Genomic DNA, 17,560 nt, shown 5'->3' with positions numbered 1-17,560 from the left:
GTGCAGGGCCACAGCAATGGCACCAAACCCTGGCAGGTGCTTCAGAGGCCATGTGCCCATAAGGCCGTCGGGAGAGCCCCTTCCCAGCCTAGCTTCTAGGAGCAGTTGTACACAGGGCAGTGGTGTCTGGGAGCTGTGCAGCGGTGTCTCACAAGCTGTGCAGCACCATCTCGTGGGCCCCATGCCTTCCGCAGGGCTCAGCAGCTGCTGTGCTTGGCCAGCAGCTGCCATCCGGGAGCTCTGTGGCACATTTGTGAGGGGCTGTTCTGTTCTCCAGTGTGCAGACCCCAGGGCCCAGTGGGGCGATGCTGCTGCGCGGGGGGTTCGGTTTTGGTGGATGCTGGTAACTGGCTTTAGTGAGAACTGCAACTTGCTGCATCGCAGAGCTGGAACTCGCTGTGTGCAAGTGATAAACACTTCCAGAGATAAAAACCAAGTTCAAGTCATTATAATGCAGTGCCATGTCTTAGATCTTAATTTGTGCCAGAATTCTTTTCATAGCCATAATTTCCTCATTGAGGTGACTAGAATTGTAATTTTATTGTGGCATAATGTTTCCCTTTTGTGTATTATAACAGCAAAGATAGCATGCTGCACAAACATTAATTAGTGCATCCTCAGTAACATTAATTATTGCATCCTCAGTATCTCTTCTGGGGCAAATACGGGCGTACTTGATGTTCGTCTTCTGTAATGTAAGATTGAAGGTTAAATAGGTGTATTTCAACCCAGGTATTTTTACAGTGCTGGAGCTTTTGAAATTAAAGATCAACGTAACTTTGTTTTCAAGAATAATATAAAGTGTGGAGTACTTAGCAGGAATAGGTAGCTATTAAAGTCTAAGATGTTACATGGGAAATACTACGTAATACTTCTCTCTCTCAAGGAGCAGCATTAATAATGTAGCTTGTTTGTTATATGTTCTAGTGGGTGTTGGAATCCGGTGCATAAATACTGTCATTTGCTGTCTGTTGAGAGGGCCGTGTGTTAATGTGTTAGAACAGAGGAAGCTCACGCTTTCAGCTGTCAGGAATAGAAATTCAGGAGTTCTGCTTCAGACTGTGATGACTTGGCAGGCAAATCCAAATCAGTGTTTCTCTGTGAAAGGGTAGGGGGGGTGGGACGACCTTCCTTGAGAGCTTTGGCTTTCAGTGAAGAACACAGGCAGTAAGGGCCTTACTGTTGTTATTTCACTGTACAGTGGGTTAGTTCTGCTTTCCAGTCACTGAGGTTTAACGTTATAATGGTAATCTAATACTCTTTTAAAAACTTACCATGAATGGGTATGGTTTTTTTTTTTCAGGGGTCATCTAGGGTCCTGGTGCTAATCACAGGGGGTTTTTAATGTGTTCTGAGCTGACTTTGTAATCTAAAATCTATTTTTCTTAAATGCTTGAAAACAGAATTTCTTAAATACTTGAAAACACTGAGGGTCAGTGTTACCAGCATCAGTTCAGTTACAAATGCTCAGGATGCCAGCGAAGGACAACGCTGATGTATGTATCGCCCTCATAAGTGCACAAATGTCACTGCGGGTTGATCATTACCTCAAATTTGCAAAGCATTCAAGGGATTGTTTTAGCTGACACTGACCAGCTGTAATTGTTTTCTGTAGTTATGTGACTGATGGCTTAGTTGTCTGTGAAATACTTTTTGATACCTAATTGCAAATGCAAGATTGCTTGTTGTTGTAACACCATCCTCAGTGGATCTCGTAGCCAAATGATAAAACTATTATAAAATGCAAACTAGCCGAGTTGTGTTTGATAGTTTGTGATTCGTCTTGCAGTGCAACTGACATAGAGGAGTGTCAGAAATAACACTTTTAGGTTTTATTTTTTAATATCTTAACACATCGGAAGGAATTATTTTAAAAAAGAAATAACGTACACTTGCTGTCTGTTATTAGAAAATGCTAAAAGCCAGATATTTGGTCTGTGGAAACTTTTCAGAGTGGTGGTCGGTCGGTCAGTGATACGTTACTGTGTGTGTGTGGTAGAAAGAAAACTGGGGTTGTTTGGATGCTCCGTGTCCCGACGGCCGCAGTGTCACCCAGGGCACCACCTGCGGCGTCACCCATGGTGCTAGGCGGGTCTGTGGGAACTTGGAACAGTCACCCTGCGAGGGGTGGGGGAGAAAAGGGATCTGGGCTACAGTAAATCAGTGTTACTCCAGCAGGAGGGAGCACTAGGAAAATAAGCAGGTAGAAGATGAATTTGGATTTGCAGCAAGAATGAAGATCTCAGCAAGCAGGGATGAAAACTGCTCTATGTATGTTGTAGTACAGGCCCAAGTAGCCGTGCTCTGAAGAGGCTGTGTTTACAGAGAGAAACCAGAAAAAGTATTTGTAATTAAGAAGGCAAATACATGTTAATTTTGTGAATATAAAACTTTCCTCTCTCCATACAAATAGATTTTTACCATCTAGATAAAGTGTAACTGTTGTCTGGCAGTAGTAATACTATAAAAATATATTTGAGAAGAATGCTTGAGTTACCCAAAATGTCATCATATGATATTTTTTTTTCTTGTGTGCTAATATTAATAATCTCAGAAGTTTCTATGCCCTATAAATATTTGAAGTATTGCAGACTTTCTTCTTCCACAGTTAATATCGTGGAAAGTGCTACCAGATCTCTTTTTGTTTGAAACTACTGTTAACAATAGCCAAGTGGCCACGAGTTTTGAAATTTAAATACAAGTATCATTATTGTGGCATTGTCCTTCCTGGGAGGAGAACAACTTTGGACTGTCCCAGTGGGACAAGGGAGCAGTTCAGAGCTCGGTGGTTTAGTGTGTAAAATTTGTATTAAGTGAATTTAGATTAGCGTGATAAGTTTTGTTTTCACTTTTGCCAACATATAGTTTTGTCCCTGGTGTAAGATGCTCAAGAATTGCTCTGGTCTGACCATGCTCTTCAGTTTGTGTCCCTACTTGTTCACGTCTCCCTTATGTCAGCACCACTGCCCATACAGATACACAGCAGATGAATTGGCCCCTGCTCTGGCAGGAGAACGTGTCTGGTTGTTTCTTGGCTGAGGTGCTGTTCAGGATCCGCTTGCGGGGTGGGTGCCATGGGGTGCGTGGCCGGGGAGCCCATTGCTGGGGTTACGGGAGAGCACAGGGTCACAGGAGCAGGTACAGATTAAACGGCATCGGAATTTGTGCTGGGTTTTGAATCAAATCAATGTCTAAGCCTTCATCGTAAGTTTTAGAAAAAAGGAAGTCTTAACATGTAGCTTGACACTGCATCAGCTCTTAAAGTTTTGTCACTTGTGATTTGCAATGAAAATATAGTCCCTACAGAAATGTTATCCAATTAGAAATAAAATTCCCCAGTTCCTTTTGTATCACTGTGAATTAATTGTTCTAAAATGAATCTAAGTGTGTACAGATTGTATTTTGGGAGAGTTAATTACAAACTGTGTGGTTCAGGGATTTAGTGCAAGAAGAGGAAGAACAGTTGATGGAAGAAAGGAAAAAGAGAAAAGAAGACAAGAAGAAGAAGGAAGCTGCTCAAAAAAAGGTATGTTGAACATGAAAAAGCAAAACCCCGTGCTTGTGCATTATTTCTGTGTCATCACCAGTAAATACTGGTTTAGCTGTTATTATTCAGAAGTGTTTTCTGTTTAATGTTTTAAGCTTTAAATGTGCTGTCAGTTAGTAGTAACTGAGATATTAAACATCTTAGTTCCTTCAGAGATGAAATATTCTTCTGACATGACTGTTCTTTGTCCTGATTGTCAGTTGAAGTGGTTTCAAGTTTGAATATTTCCTCAGTGTTAGTGCATTTATTAGTAGAATAAAATTGTCATTTTTTTAAGACAGAGGCTTTCAGCTGTATCCCTGCTTTAGTGTATCTTATCCTTCGGTATAGAAACATACATGGCATAATACAATTTGCATTAGGGAAGGTGGATAAAATGAAGATATTGGCAGCAAAGGTATTTTGGGATGGAAACATCCCAGCCTTGTTTGTAAACACTTCAGAATTCCAGTTTATTGTCAAGATATTAGTCATGGCCAGTGATTCTAAATATTGACCCTGAGTCTGAGAGACACTTGTAAATCTGGTTTTAAACCCACAGCCGTTTCAGGCTTGGGTTTGCTGGCTGGTGGTGGCAGAGTGACCCTGCTTATTCTATTGATAAATGCTAGATATTTATTACATAGTTAAAAATCAGCAGTCAGCTCTCTTTGTTGGCCTGGATCAAGGTGTTTGTGCACCTGTATAGAACTATGTATGGCTAATCGTGCAACAAATCTAAATGAAATAGTACTGGAGGAGTACTCCTAGGAAAGGTATTTGCTTATATTTCACAATGAGAGTTTCTTTTCAGTAGCTGACAGCAAAGCTGCCTAATAATTTTTGGACCTCACTTGTAAATTGATAGGTAATTTTCTTCTTGAAATTCTTATTTAATCAGAAGTTGTAATGGGAAAAGAGCTGGTTTATTTGTAGAACTTGAATCTTTTAAATAAATGGTTCTTCATAGCTGACTTTCTCTTCATGAGTTTGAAAGGCACGTTTGAGAGTGAGATTTGTAGAAGAAATAAAAGCGTGTATGTTTTTTGCAAGTGGAGATAGCAGAGCTTTGCCTAAAGCTGCTAGTTCTGCCTCCACTTCGCTGCGGAGCCCGGGCTGGGCTTATCTGAGCAGCCCCCACTCTTCACTGCCCGGCTCCTTTAGCAGGGACTGGGGGAGCAGGATGGGAAGAGGCTGCTGGGGAAGAAGGAGTAGGATGCCACAAGGATGCTCGTCCTCATTCCTGGAGAACTTAAACTTGATCTAGGTGAAAGAGAATGTACCTCTGAAAAACCATGGGAACAAACAGATGCCAGTTAACTTGGCTGGTGAGACAAAGTCCCAGTACTGATGCGGCTTGATTCTGCATTGGAATGAAGACTCATTAATGTAGGTCAGAAAGAAGGGAAAGTCCCTTTTTGGTTCTCTTTGTATTTGTGAGTAGTTTCAGATTGACCAAAATTGCTCTTTTTGTCTTGTAATCTGACTTTTTCAGTTTGATCTCCTAAGAATGTGCTGGTTTGTATTATCAACCATAGGCTCTCCAGCAAAAAACTTTAAAGCATTTAACTGTGCATTCAGTACTGATACATTTTGCAAGTCCTTAGCTGGCATATGTTCAGGTTAGTGGTTTCGTTTCATTTGGTTTGTTTTTCTTTCAGAGAATAGCACCTTAGTATAAAAAGCAGGCGTGAGCCTTATCCCATGACTCTTTTTCTCTGCTGATCTGTTTGGGTGCTGTGGGTAGTCAGAAGCTGGGGAAAAAAAATACAAGTTGTCTCCTCTTTTTGTTCATGGGTCAATCCCAAGCTGATGCCAGGAACAACTTCTCAAGTCTGAAAAATATTTTTTTTAACCTGATTTGTTGAACAAAGAGCATAATGAAAAATTGTGGCTCTGTGTCGTACAGCAGCTGCCTCTGGGGAACTGAGGGGGAAGGTGATGGTGTTGGAGCAGTCAGGCTGACGAGGGTGAGGTGGGCACAGCTGCAGCTCCATGTGCTCTGGGGTTCTCTATGCTGGGCGAGCGGCCGTTGGCTTTGGCTTTGCTGTCCTAACACCAGGGGCTGATACGAAACTGCCTGTAGAGTGGATTTGCCACAGAAGAGATTTTACAAGTGTCTTGGTCTGTAGCTAATTTTAGCCATCTCCTAATAACATAAATAAAAAAAAAATAAAAATATGATGCTCAAGGTTTCTTGGGAGCAAGAGTTTACATTTTGAACTATTGGACAGTATCGCTTAATTTTTTGTAGGTATTGTTGCATTTATCAGCTTAAGAAGTTGCAAAAGAGGTTTTTTCTGTTAGTGTACTCTGGATTTCCAGGCTGTGGCACTGCGAGTCATTAATGAAGTGTCAATAGGCAGCCCTGACAGTGCTCATGTCGGAATCTCACAGTCTTACTTCAGATCAGTGAATCCAGTTCTTGGATTCACATGCTCTCTCTTCTTTTCTGTTTCCTCAAGTTTTTAATTATATGCAATCATAGTCCAAGAATTATAGCAAATTTATTGCTTATTATGAAGATGCACAATACAGAAACTAAAATGGGTTGTATAGCTACCAAGGTGACCATACCAAATAAAATCTCATTTTGCTTCAGCTGTAGTGCATTTTAAAAATCATAATTAAGAAAACTCTAATTTCAGATAGGAAGAACTATGATTTGTGCTTTTGAGAGGGCCTTTGTGAAGTCGGTTTCAGCACATTTTATAGTTAAACCGGCAAAAATAAGGTGTGCTTCCATACAAGAAATGCTTCTCTCTCCATTTTTATCCTATGATAAAATGTTATTAAAATAGATCTCTCATTTTGGCTGTATCACAGGTGTAACCAGTTGAATCTTGGAAATGAGAGACTTAAAGCTTTTGCATTTGCTTTGTTAGTTCCTTTAAATTTCCAGGTCCCTCCCTCTTCCCCTGCCACATTCTGCAATAAAGTGGTGGCGGTTCCTTCCTTCCAGGCACAGTTTTAAACTCACTTCAAACATCTTAATTTGCAAGTTTAATTGTCTGTTTCATGTAGTTATCTTTCAAATTAGCGTTGTCTTCTATAACAGCTAAACAGCTTTCTAGGCATAAGGAATAATAGGCATGGGTTAGTTAGACTCTTCTGAAGTAGATAATTAAATAACTTTAAAAGATTTTAAAAGAGAGAAGTCAAAAGCTCATGTTCCTTTATCAAGTGGCACGTGCACGTGTGGTTTTTCTCTTATCTGCACAAATCACTGACACTTCTTTTTTCTTGTTCTAGGCCATTGAACAAAAAATCAAAGGTAAGTTACTTTAGAGTTATTTCTATTCTGTATATTATTTCTGCTTTTTAAAATATGTTGAATCAAATGTGTCACCTGAAAACACCTCTTGACACTAAAATATGGGATCCTTGAAACTTCAATTGCACTTTTTCAAACAGTGGCCACAAAAGACTAGAAGAGTAAAGGTGGCTCAGGGTTCCTCCCAGGGACTGGACTCTGCTGTTCTTCCTATTTGCTATTCTTAAGTACTTGTACAGCACCAGGTATATACATAATACCTGCAGTTCTTTGCCTTATATGCTCTTTTCCTTTTTTGCTTTGTTTGAAAAGTACACGAGCGCTGTAACACTTCAAGTATGACCTTGTGTGTACAGATCCATTACGTGGATCTGAAAGTTAATTTCCAAATATTCTAAGTGCAAGACGGATTGGAAATACTTGGTAGACAAGTGATGGATACATCTGGCTTTATCTGCTATTGGATGTGGAGGGTTTCTCCTCACAAGATGATGATCAAATTGACAGTATGTGAAAGCTGTAATTTCACTGTTTGGTGGCAGGCTGGGAATGCTGCAGTTATTTGGAATGTTTGTGGGGTTTATACTGGCTTCTATAAAGGGGAAAAAAGATTCTTTTCACTTACTTTTTAATTCTAGTTTGTAACTTGCTGATTGGGAAGTGGATAATAATTGCATAAGTTATCATGTGTAGTGCTTGCTGGATCTCTGGGTTTGGGGGACATTTGGTTTAATTTGGTACTTGTGCAGTGGTAGGAGCAGGAGCTAGGAAGCCCTGCTTGGCAGAGACGCAGTTACTGGTGGAAAATCAAGTGTTTGAAGTGCTGTTCTGGCATGAAGGCAGTAAGATGGTGGAGGATGAACTGTGCTGGGGAAGAAGCAAAGAGACCATTGGAAGTGCCCATGGCTGGAGGCGCGTTGCAAGGTTCATCATGGTTGGCGTGTGGTGGAAATGGAGGAGGCCGGTTCTCCTGCCAAGGGCTGCGGTGCCAGGTATCAGGAGACATATTTATGTCTAGTTTCTTGGAGTGCCGTGTGTACTGTGTGTATTTGAATGGAGAAAACAAGCCATGGATGGAGCAGGGGCAGCAGGTTTGCAGTGTGCAAGGGAGCTGCGTGGAGGACAGGGACCCGGCCCCTCTGCCTCTGTGCCTGGGGCTGCGGTGAGGCTGGGGGAGCAGCCGGGGCTTGGGGACAGCCACGGTGGCAGTGACAGTGCCCTGTTCTGTAGGTGCTGGCAGGGCCAGCAGCAGTGACAGTGACAGTGGTAGGGCCAGCAGCTCGAGTTCTGTCTGTGCTGCCCTGGGGGGTTCTCTGGGCTGGCTGGAGCTCCTGGCCCCCCCAACCCTGCTCTGCTTACTGCAGTCAGTGGGAGTTCGGTGGTTGTCTGTAGGCACAGGACTGAATACTTCATTAAACTGCTGGATGGGTATTATAATTAATAAAGATTCTGCGTTTGTTATCTAAAGGACCCTTTTTCAGGCAGTGCATGGAATTGTATTTGAAGCGCAGGCTGAGCATTTGTTTTTTTCCATATATTCCTGCCATAAGGCTTCTAAGGTAATATAACAGATTTAGAGACGTGAGGAAGTGTCTGGTTTTATTCTGAAGTAACATAATATATCTGAAAAGGTAGTGAAGAAGGAAAATGAGCTAGTACTTTGCTGTAAATAATAACGTCCATTTTGAAGGAAGGCCTGACCCGTGTTCTGTGCTGCGCTGGCATCCGTGCGTCACATCAGGGCTGGGGCTGCAGAAGCAAATGGCTAAAAATAGCCTGAGGATGGGAGGGCAGCAGTTGTGCTGCTCCAGCTACCTGATGGGCATCTTCACAGGGAAAGCAATGCCTTGTTTTGAAGGACAAAGTAAATATTTCCTTTTATTTTTTTTTTTCTTTTCATTTTCTCCTTGGAGGCCTGATGTTTACTGATGGAAGTATTAAGTTCCAGCTGCAATGTTATGTTATTATTGAAAGGGTATTTCAGGAGGTTGAGCAGGAATTTAGAGAGTTGTCAGAGGAACGCAAGCTGACGATCCTTCTGAAGAACAGACATTTGGATACAAAACTTTTTGTAGCAGTTTCTATAGGAACAAAATTCGCTGCTTATGTTGCATGTAGCGATTTCATTGTTTCAACAGTTTTGCCTGCTTGTGTTCAGGAAGCAAATTAATGTTTCATTAGTTTCCAAGTTTCCATCACGTTAACGTCTTAAATAATTTATTCTGTGCGTGAGCTGAAGATAAAATACAATAGTATAGGATCTCTAAATAATTCAGAATTATGTTCCTTCTTTCAGAAAAGTAGCTGGTTAAGTGGTGGGGGTGGGTAGAGAGGTTATTTTTCGGTTTTAAGCATAGTTAGGTTGGCTCCAAAATGTTGTTTTAGCAAAGGCAGAAGTTGCTGTTGTACCAGCTGGAGTAGCTACCAGTGTACATGCAAAATTATGAAATTACCTGCCGAGGAAGTTAATAGTGCTGATTTTTTTCTCTTATTCAGGGTTGGGAATGGAAGTAATGAAGATGATGCTGATATAAATGCTTCTGGTTCGAGTAGCATTTTGATACTGTAGTATTGTCATTAAAAATGCATGTGCATCATTCCTGTGAATTTCAAATATCCTAACCTGTCTAGTTTTATACATCTGGTTTTATTGGAAGAGGGAAGAGGCAGTTCTTAGGAGTTGGAGATGAATGTATTATTTAGTTGCTGAGAGGAGGTTTCTCAGCACAGCAGCTCCCAGCACTGATGTGTACATCCACAAGAGCCTGCCAAGCGCTCTTGTACCAGGGATTTTAGGAAAAAAAATAAGTATCATTTGAAAGTCCTTATTTGTTGAGAATACTGTAGAATTGTCAGTTGTTGTGGTATTCCTTCTGGCTTGGCAAAATATGTATTTTTGCTGTGGTTAGAGCCAGTGCTATTAAAGACAGACAAATCAATCCGTTTACCCTGAGTTTCTCCTAGAACAGGACTCTGCAGGCTGTGCTGCCGCCAGGAGTAGCTGATGATAAGCCAAGTGCTAAAGTAAACGCTATTTCAGAAGAATGTTTGAGTTTTGCAGTGTGCGCTCACTCCAGTAACCGTGGGGTGCTCTGCAGGGTGGGATTTCCTCAGGAGATGAAGTGTCTTTTCGCACACTGTAGTGTAGGTCCGTGACCCCCCAGGAGGCCTTCACACAGCTGGGGGTGCAGCGGGGTCCTGGGCAGTTACTAGGAGCGGTTTGTGCTTTGGGGCTGAACTTGTGTGCCGGGCTCTGCTCTGAGCTCCCGCGGCGCAGGAGGCACAAAGTGCGACTTCTGCTGCTGAACAGACTCCACTTTGAATCAGCCACTGAAGCGGAAAGTGCTTTAAAAATAGCTGGGTGTGGAATTGAAATCTTTGACTCATATTTCCCACCTTGGAAACTTCTTATTCATTTTCTTCTCTGAGAAGTGAAATTGCCTGAACGCGCTACACTAACTCTTCTGAGTTTTGTTGTTTGGGTTTGTTTGTTTTATTTTCTTTTCACTGGCCTAACTGTGCTTTTCCTGATGAGAAAAAAACTTATGTTACTTTTTAAATCTTAAAAACAAATAGCAAAAGTGACCAGAACAAGAAATGCTTGCTGTTAGAATCACCCGTAGGAATGGCACACAGCTCACCTTTGTGCGGATCGGCAGGGGTTAATGAATTGGCAAACAGTTAGATATTTTCCAGATCAGCTCGCTGAGCTTACAGCTGCGGCCATTTTTCCACCACGAAAATTCTAGCACTACATCTTACGTGTGTCAGCCGAACGCCAGGCTGCTCTGCCCGCCCTGCAGCGTCCAGCCCTGCCAGCTGGGGGGTCAGGAGAGACCCCCACCCCTTGGAAGAGGTGGCTCCAGCAGCAGCCGAGGAAACGCTGCCATGCCAGCCCGGGGCTGCTCTTTGTGTGCTTTACTAGACCATTTCATCTTGGGACGCTGATTTTTGGGCGAGTGCGAAACTGTTTTCCATCTGCATTAAAGTTACTGAAGCAGCTGCCATTTTTTCCTGGCGGGGGAGTTGCGTCCCCGGCCCCGCTCCGGGAGCTCCGGAGCAGTAAAATGACACCATGCTGCTCCTCCATTTTCTAGTGCAATCTGCAGCCTGGGACAGCAACACCAGTTGGAAGCGTCTGTCTCTGGAATCTCTCTGCAAACTCTTAACTGCACCGTCCCCTGCTTTGTGGGTTTGCAGCAGGTTTGTTCTTCATTAAAATCTGACATTTTTAGTATTCGTTTCTGTAAACTTGCTAGTACTAGTCAAGTAAAGTAACTGTAAGTCTGTTAATATTCTCTTTCTGCCTTAATATGATTCCAAATCAAATATTGCTGTGCAGAACAAACTTATATTAAACAAGCAACTTGTTTGTAACAAACACAAATATTAAGATAATGATTAAGGGCTGTTAGAAGTTATAGTAGCCATATTGGCATATTAATGTATTATTTATTCTTCTGAGAAGTTGTGGGCCAGAAAATGTTGGACAGGATAAACTGTGTAGCTTAAAACTTGGTTGGTGGTACTTAGGGCAGCGAAGGCAAAGGAATTCCTCTGCACTGCTCATTAATGTCAGTTTGAAATTAATGTACGAATGTCAGCTGCATGTTCTCTAATAGAACTGTATTGTCTGGTGAGATTTCTGTGTAGTTTTCTGAGCACAGTGGAAAGAATTACCATCTTTGCCAAGGAAATAAATGCATAGAATACATGAAAAATGTAATTTCCTTAAACTGTTGATGAAGTCTTGTTCATGCTGTAGCTTTGGGGCTGGCTTGGCAGGCACACCTGGTTTATTAGTTGCATTCTTTAAAGCTGGAAGTGGTTCCATTGGGTTCTGTTACAATATGCACTTTCTCTTGAAGTATCTTTAATTAGGAAAGTAAAGCGTTAGTTTAGCCGCATTGTGGTACTGTCCTAAACATGCTACTGCAACTCTGGATGTCCCGTGTAGTGTCATAGAAATGCTTGTACTTGCTCTGAGAGGGGCGGTTGTGTGGATGGAACCGGTAGTGGAGGCGAACAGAACCTCCTTGAGCACGTGATGGGGTGCTGGGTGTTGGATTAAAAAGCTCTTCAAGCAAGGTGTGCTTTCCACTTCAGCTGACAGGAAAAACAAAGCAAGCAGTTCAATAGGTGTGCAGCAGGCTGGGGGGTGTATGTGTGTGTGTGTGTGTGTCCCCAGGCGGTGCCATGGCTGCGGTGCCATTGCTGCTGCTGGGCTGGTGTCTGTGGCGCTGGCAGCACACACTGTGGGCACAACCGCTTTAACTGGGAACAAGCATCCGTGTCAGGCAGGAGGCACATGGATAGATCAAAAAGTTCTCATTTGGGCAGTAGGTTACCCAGATTGAGGTATGTGATGACTTTTTTTTTTTTCAAAGCTTGTTGCAGTTTCTAGACCACAAAAATGTGTTAAGTGCTAACGCATTAAAATGTTGACAAATTCTTAGCTACTTGCTAAAATAGCAGCCACCCCCAAGGATTAGTAATTTTCAGGTTTTTTGATTCTTTTTAAAACAGGAAAATTTTAAAAGGAATAAATGTAAGTAGGTTTGTTTAAGACTACTTCGTATTTGTGAAATTCAGTTTTGAACATAATTTGGTTTTGCATTGTATGCATCAAAATGTTGTGCAAGGAATCAGAATCACCTACTCTCTTGATATAGGTATCAACTTAAATTGATGGAATCTGATATGGCATTGGTGATTTTTCTATCAACTTGCCAATTTATCTAATAGCTTTTGAACACCGTCTATTCCCTCTTCTCCATGCATTAAATTGCCTTATGCCCTGGCCATTCCTCTCTGTAATTCTGTCCCTCTGCAGTCAGGTGTGAAATGGAGAGCGCGGGGTCCGAGCTGGGGGAGCTGCCGAGGCTGCAGCCTCCTCCTCTTCCTCATCCTCCTCCTCATCCTTCTCCCCTCCAGCCTTCTGTCAGACATGTCTATCTGGCCACCTGTGAAACAAGCAGGTCCCCAAGTTTATCTACTTTTCTTATGTAGCCTAAATATAATATTCCTTTAAAACACAACTAACTCGGTTGCTTATTTTTAGGGGAGATTTTGTTCTAAAGGCCTTCACGTTTGTGTTTTTCAGAATATGTAACTGTGTATTATAACAGAAATTTTAAAAACCAGTCATAAGCAGCACTGACAGATTCTTTAAACAGAATTTTAAGGAGTTTATTTTCATTTAATTTTTATTTTGTATTACATCTATCTGTTCCTGAAAGTGAATGGTAAAATGGTCTTTAAACAAAACAAAACAAAAAATAAATATGCCAGAGAGCTACATTTTCAGTCCTGCAGGACCAGTATTCCTGCTGGTGACACGTTGGAAACTGAAATGGAACAGGGCAGGGAAGAGGTTTAAGGCACTGCTGCTTGGACCCTCAGGCTGTGGATGTTTGGATGCTACCTAATGTGCAGAACTGTTCTTGCCAATAAATACAGTTGTGTAGGAACTGAAGGCTGGTGTGTAGAACCAGAGCCGAGCATTACTGAGCTGTGCCCTTGCTGGGAGCACAGGAATGCTGTTTCCCTTCAGGAACTTCTAAAACTGCTCATTTCAGAGATGGTGACCTGACCGGAGGGGACAGTCAGTGCTGCAGGAGCTCCCAGGCGAGTCTTGAGGTGTCTCAGCCAGTTCCATGGTAAATGTAAATAGGCTTTATGGAGGTCTCATCCAAGACACTGGAAAAGTGCATGAAGACCTGAGTAAGAGAAGGGGTTGGGAGTGCAGCTGTGGTGATGTTTGGGTAGCAGCAGCAGCACAGGGAGCACCCTCGGGCTCACGGTCTCGTCCCACCAGGACAGCCCGTTCACCAGTTCTGCTCCTGAGCCCTGGCCTGCGGCTCTGCGCTGGGGTGGCCTGGGCTGGAGCTGGGGGCTGAGGGAGTTGCAGGTTTTTCCCTTTATCCAGCATCTGAGTTTGGTGTGTTCACTCACAGTTGACTTCTGAAAATGATTTGACCTTCATCTTGCCCTGGAGTAGCCGTACTGCCAGGACCGAGCGGTAACGTGGAGCTGCAGTTGCGCGTTTGGCATTTGATCAATGCCAGCGCAGTCCTGCCAAGCTGGGAATGGGGATACTTCTGTCATTAACTATTCCTGCTGGCAACAGATTGGCTTAAGGATATTGATATATTTTCCTTTGGATGTTAAGGATGATAAAGCAGGCGAGTCTTAACAATGTGTTCCTGTTCACCTCTCATTCTTTTGGGGCAAGACCATAACATTTTCTTTATGCATAAAACTTAAATTTCCCATTGGAGTAAGTTTTTTTTGGTGGTGGTGTTTTTGTTAGTACTTCAGTATTTTTTAAAATAAAGTTTAAATGCCAAAATAAACTGGCATAGTGCTTATTTGTCAGGAGAAGCTATAGGAAGCTTGTTAGTAGTTGCATACTTTTAATAGAGATAACTTTGTTAGGAGTGATAGCAAGACATATTTCTGCTTCCAGATCCTGTGCCATTAAAGCTGTGAGATTACAAGATAATTGAGCTTTTAATGAGGAATGAGTTACAACTTGAATCAGAAGCAAATGCTGCTATTACATCCTATATAAGCACATCAAAGAATATTGACTCAGTCTTCGGTATTTCAAGTTGCTGTTCTTTTGAATAACTTTGTCCAACTCTCTCTTTCTGGGGGGGGCAGTGCCAGAACAAGCCAAGGCCAGTGTCAGCCAGTCCCAGCCCCAGCCCGGCCCCTCCAGCGGCACTTCCAGCGGAACCAGCACCACCAATAATGCCAAGCGGGCCCCAGCCAACCCCCAGCAGCAGCCTTTGCCTCGATACCCTCCTCGGGAAGTACCACCGCGATTTCGACACCAGGAACAGAAACAGCTTCTGAAACGAGGGCAGCAGTTACCGCTTATAGCTGCAAACCTGGGATCGACTCCTAAAGTATTAAACGGCCAGTCGGGAGGCAGCACTGTCACAAGTAAACAGCCCGTGACCAACGGAGAAGTGCCGAACAGCAGCAAAAAACAGCCAGGTGAGGGGAGGTACCTTGTTTTCTTTCATGAAAATGGAGTCGTTTAAATTCAATTATCAGTGAAATATCTGAGCTAATATTATTTGAATTTTTAATGTAAGCTGGAGCACGATGAGATATTTTCCTGTGTCATAGCTTAATATTAAACATTGCAGGAGGGTTTCAGCCACTGTTGTGCAAGTTTTGTGCTGACGTGTTAGACACCTGATGGCTCATTGTTCCAGTGGTGCCCAGTAGAATGTCTGTTTCTGGACGGGTGTCGAAGCCAGTGTGACCCCTGTGTTCTGAACTTCCTGTCCTATCCAAATAACGATCTGAGCATGGGCATGGTACAAAGCATCTTTTTTGCATCAGGTTTTGATAGGTCGCACAGGGAAGGGTCTTCCCAGAGCCTTCTGAACAGCATCTAAAGACTCGTTTTTTTCTTCATATCTGGAGATACAGATCGGGTACAACTTGTTTAGAACAGCAGAGTTGCTTTTTCTTGTTAGGTCAGAGGTTTTTCTTTGTTCATCTACCTGAAGTTTGGTTGTCCTACAAAATAGATCAAACTTTACTTTTATCACTATTACTATCTGAATATAGTTACCCTTTATTATTATGGCTTTTTAACATTCTCTTCAAGTACCCTTTTAAGAACAGTAAACTTATGTGTTACATGTGCATCATTTGCATTCAGTGACTGCACTAGCATGGAGCGCAGCAAATTTTGGTGACAATAAGCAGTCTCTTTTTGGTTGGAAAAAAGTAACTTTTTTTTATAGGGATCTAGATTTTCAAAAGGATTAGTGCATGCTAACACTTAATACACCAGACAAGTACTTTCTTATTTTTATACTTGTATTTATTTTTTGACATGCACATAGGAGTGAGGGTGTAACTTGTTCCCACAAATAGTTTCTTCCGAAACTTTACTGAATTCCCAGAGTTTCTCAAAATCAGTGTTTTATACACTACAGAGGATGTGACTTTGAGCTCCTTCGGTTACAAAAAAAGATTTCTGGAAAGTAGCCTTGATATTTCAAGTTCTAGTTCCATTTGGAGCTGCTCGGTCACTGAATCCTGAAGCAGCAGTATTGAAGGTGGAAGTGAACAATCAAAGCATTGGAAGCAGTTCATCCGTGTGCCCCAGGAGGAATGTTTCCGATATTACTTTCCAGTATTATTTTTGTAACATACTGATGGAACTCCTAAACCATTCCAAGAAGTGATTTTTAAGTAGTTCGTGGTTTGGCTTGTTAGTTTGTTCTGCTTCACCTGTATAATTTTCTTCTTGTCTATAGTCAGGTTTAGATTAACCTTTCATACACCCTCTTGCTTCTAAGATGAAGCTTTTCCTCCAGCGTATGCCCTTTACTGGTCAAGCTGTGTGGTAGCAAGTAGTGATTTAAATGAAAAATTGCATGTAAATTAGTTTAAGAAATATTACTTTCTATAACCTATTAAACCTCCTAATTGTCCCTGGAGGACTTTTTGAGTATACAGGCCTTCATTTCCAATGTTTTTGTGAACGCTAGCCCTGTATTGAGTTGGTTGGGTTCCCATTTGTGTGTTGTGTTCTTCCCAGTTTTGCCCGACTTTGTGCTGGGGTGGCCAGTCCTGGAGCTGGGACACGTCACTGTGTCCCATGCGGTGCTGCCACTACAGAGGCAACAGCTTCACCAGGAGCAGTTCTGCGGTTTGAATAATATGTGAGTTATCTGAATAACGTATCAACGTGTCCAGCTGGGGACTGAACGGTTCTGGGAGCCCTCAGGCGAGAGAAGGGTTGGCCAAAGCTCCTTCCTTCTTCAGGAGATGGTTGTGTTGTCTGTAGCGCCCTGTGGGGTCCCTGTTGGCTGTGTTGGCCGAGGTCACTGGTTGGGCTGGACCAGAGGGTCCTGAGTCTGTGCGCTGGAAAGATCTGCCCTCCAGTATAACCAACAGTAACGTCTTGTTCGGATGGTTTGTCACGTTCTTTGAGAAATGTGGGTAAGATGATAACATAAAGGAAAATAATACCTCAGTGCTAGATTTTTGTCCTGGTTTCAGGATCCTGTGTGCTGAACTGCCAGGGAGGTGATGTGGAGGTGACCTCAGTCCAGAGCACATGAGTGACTTAATGGCTGTTTGGAGCTGAAAGGAAATCGTCCTGTTTTCTGGCCCAGCCTTGCTCTCCCCAGCTCCCCTTGTAGCCTCCAAGAGCAGCTTCTGGGCGCTCTCATTGTCGTTATCTCTGAAATTAAAAATCTCAGTACATTTGACTTACCTGTAGATCCCTTCCTAATCAAAGAATGTCCCTATACTGGCCATTTGGGTTAACAAATTTTATACCTTAACAGAGTATCTTTGAAAATTGTTAAGTACTTGACTTCTTTTTTAGAAGCGTTATTTAATGGATATCGGGATTGGTGTGTGTTTTAGGGCTAAAAGAAAAACTGGAGCTTGAAATGTTGAAGTCAAAATTGCTGGAATGGGGAAGAGCTGCAGTTGCTGTATCTGCCATTCCCTGGAGCAGGATCTGTCCCAGTTCAAGACTCGGTCCAGCTGGGTGCTGGATGCTTTGGAACAGCCAGGGAACACAAGTGCTGCTGAATTTAAAGTCTTCCTCTCATTGCCATGCCCACAGTACTTTTAAAATCTCTCCTGTTGGAGAATTTTTGAATTATATCAATGGGGGAAAAAAAAATCTCTTGTGTTTTGTGTGGACAATCATCTTCTGTTTTGAAAATTAACCCACTTTCTTTAGAAGATTAAGAAGGGGTAGACCTGTGGGT

At 42.5% G+C, this 17,560-nt stretch overlaps 1 protein-coding gene across 18 annotated transcripts in view; it reads left to right on the top strand.

Moving 5' to 3' along the window:
• Positions 1 to 17,560, top strand: part of TNRC6A (trinucleotide repeat containing adaptor 6A) — a 70,753-nt gene that overhangs the window by 31,825 nt on the left and 21,368 nt on the right. For 13 of the 18 annotated variants that reach the window (XM_065031142.1, XM_065031143.1, XM_065031135.1 and 10 more), the window contains 3 exons: positions 3,436 to 3,526; positions 6,779 to 6,800; positions 14,466 to 14,804. In XM_065031142.1, the coding sequence (XP_064887214.1) occupies positions 3,467 to 3,526; positions 6,779 to 6,800; positions 14,466 to 14,804 (421 nt within the window). In that variant the 5' untranslated portion in view covers positions 3,436 to 3,466. Of the gene's footprint in view, positions 1 to 3,435; positions 3,527 to 6,778; positions 6,801 to 9,135; positions 11,004 to 14,465; positions 14,805 to 16,394; positions 16,496 to 17,560 lie in introns of those variants that run through there. The other 5 variants (XM_065031145.1, XM_065031149.1, XM_065031144.1 and 2 more) reach the window with 4 other exon arrangements.

This window comes from Columba livia, chromosome 15 (assembly GCF_036013475.1).
Source record: "Columba livia isolate bColLiv1 breed racing homer chromosome 15, bColLiv1.pat.W.v2, whole genome shotgun sequence".
Taxonomy (NCBI): Eukaryota; Metazoa; Chordata; class Aves; order Columbiformes; family Columbidae; genus Columba; species Columba livia.
This window is presented reverse-complemented; position numbering and strand designations above follow the sequence as displayed.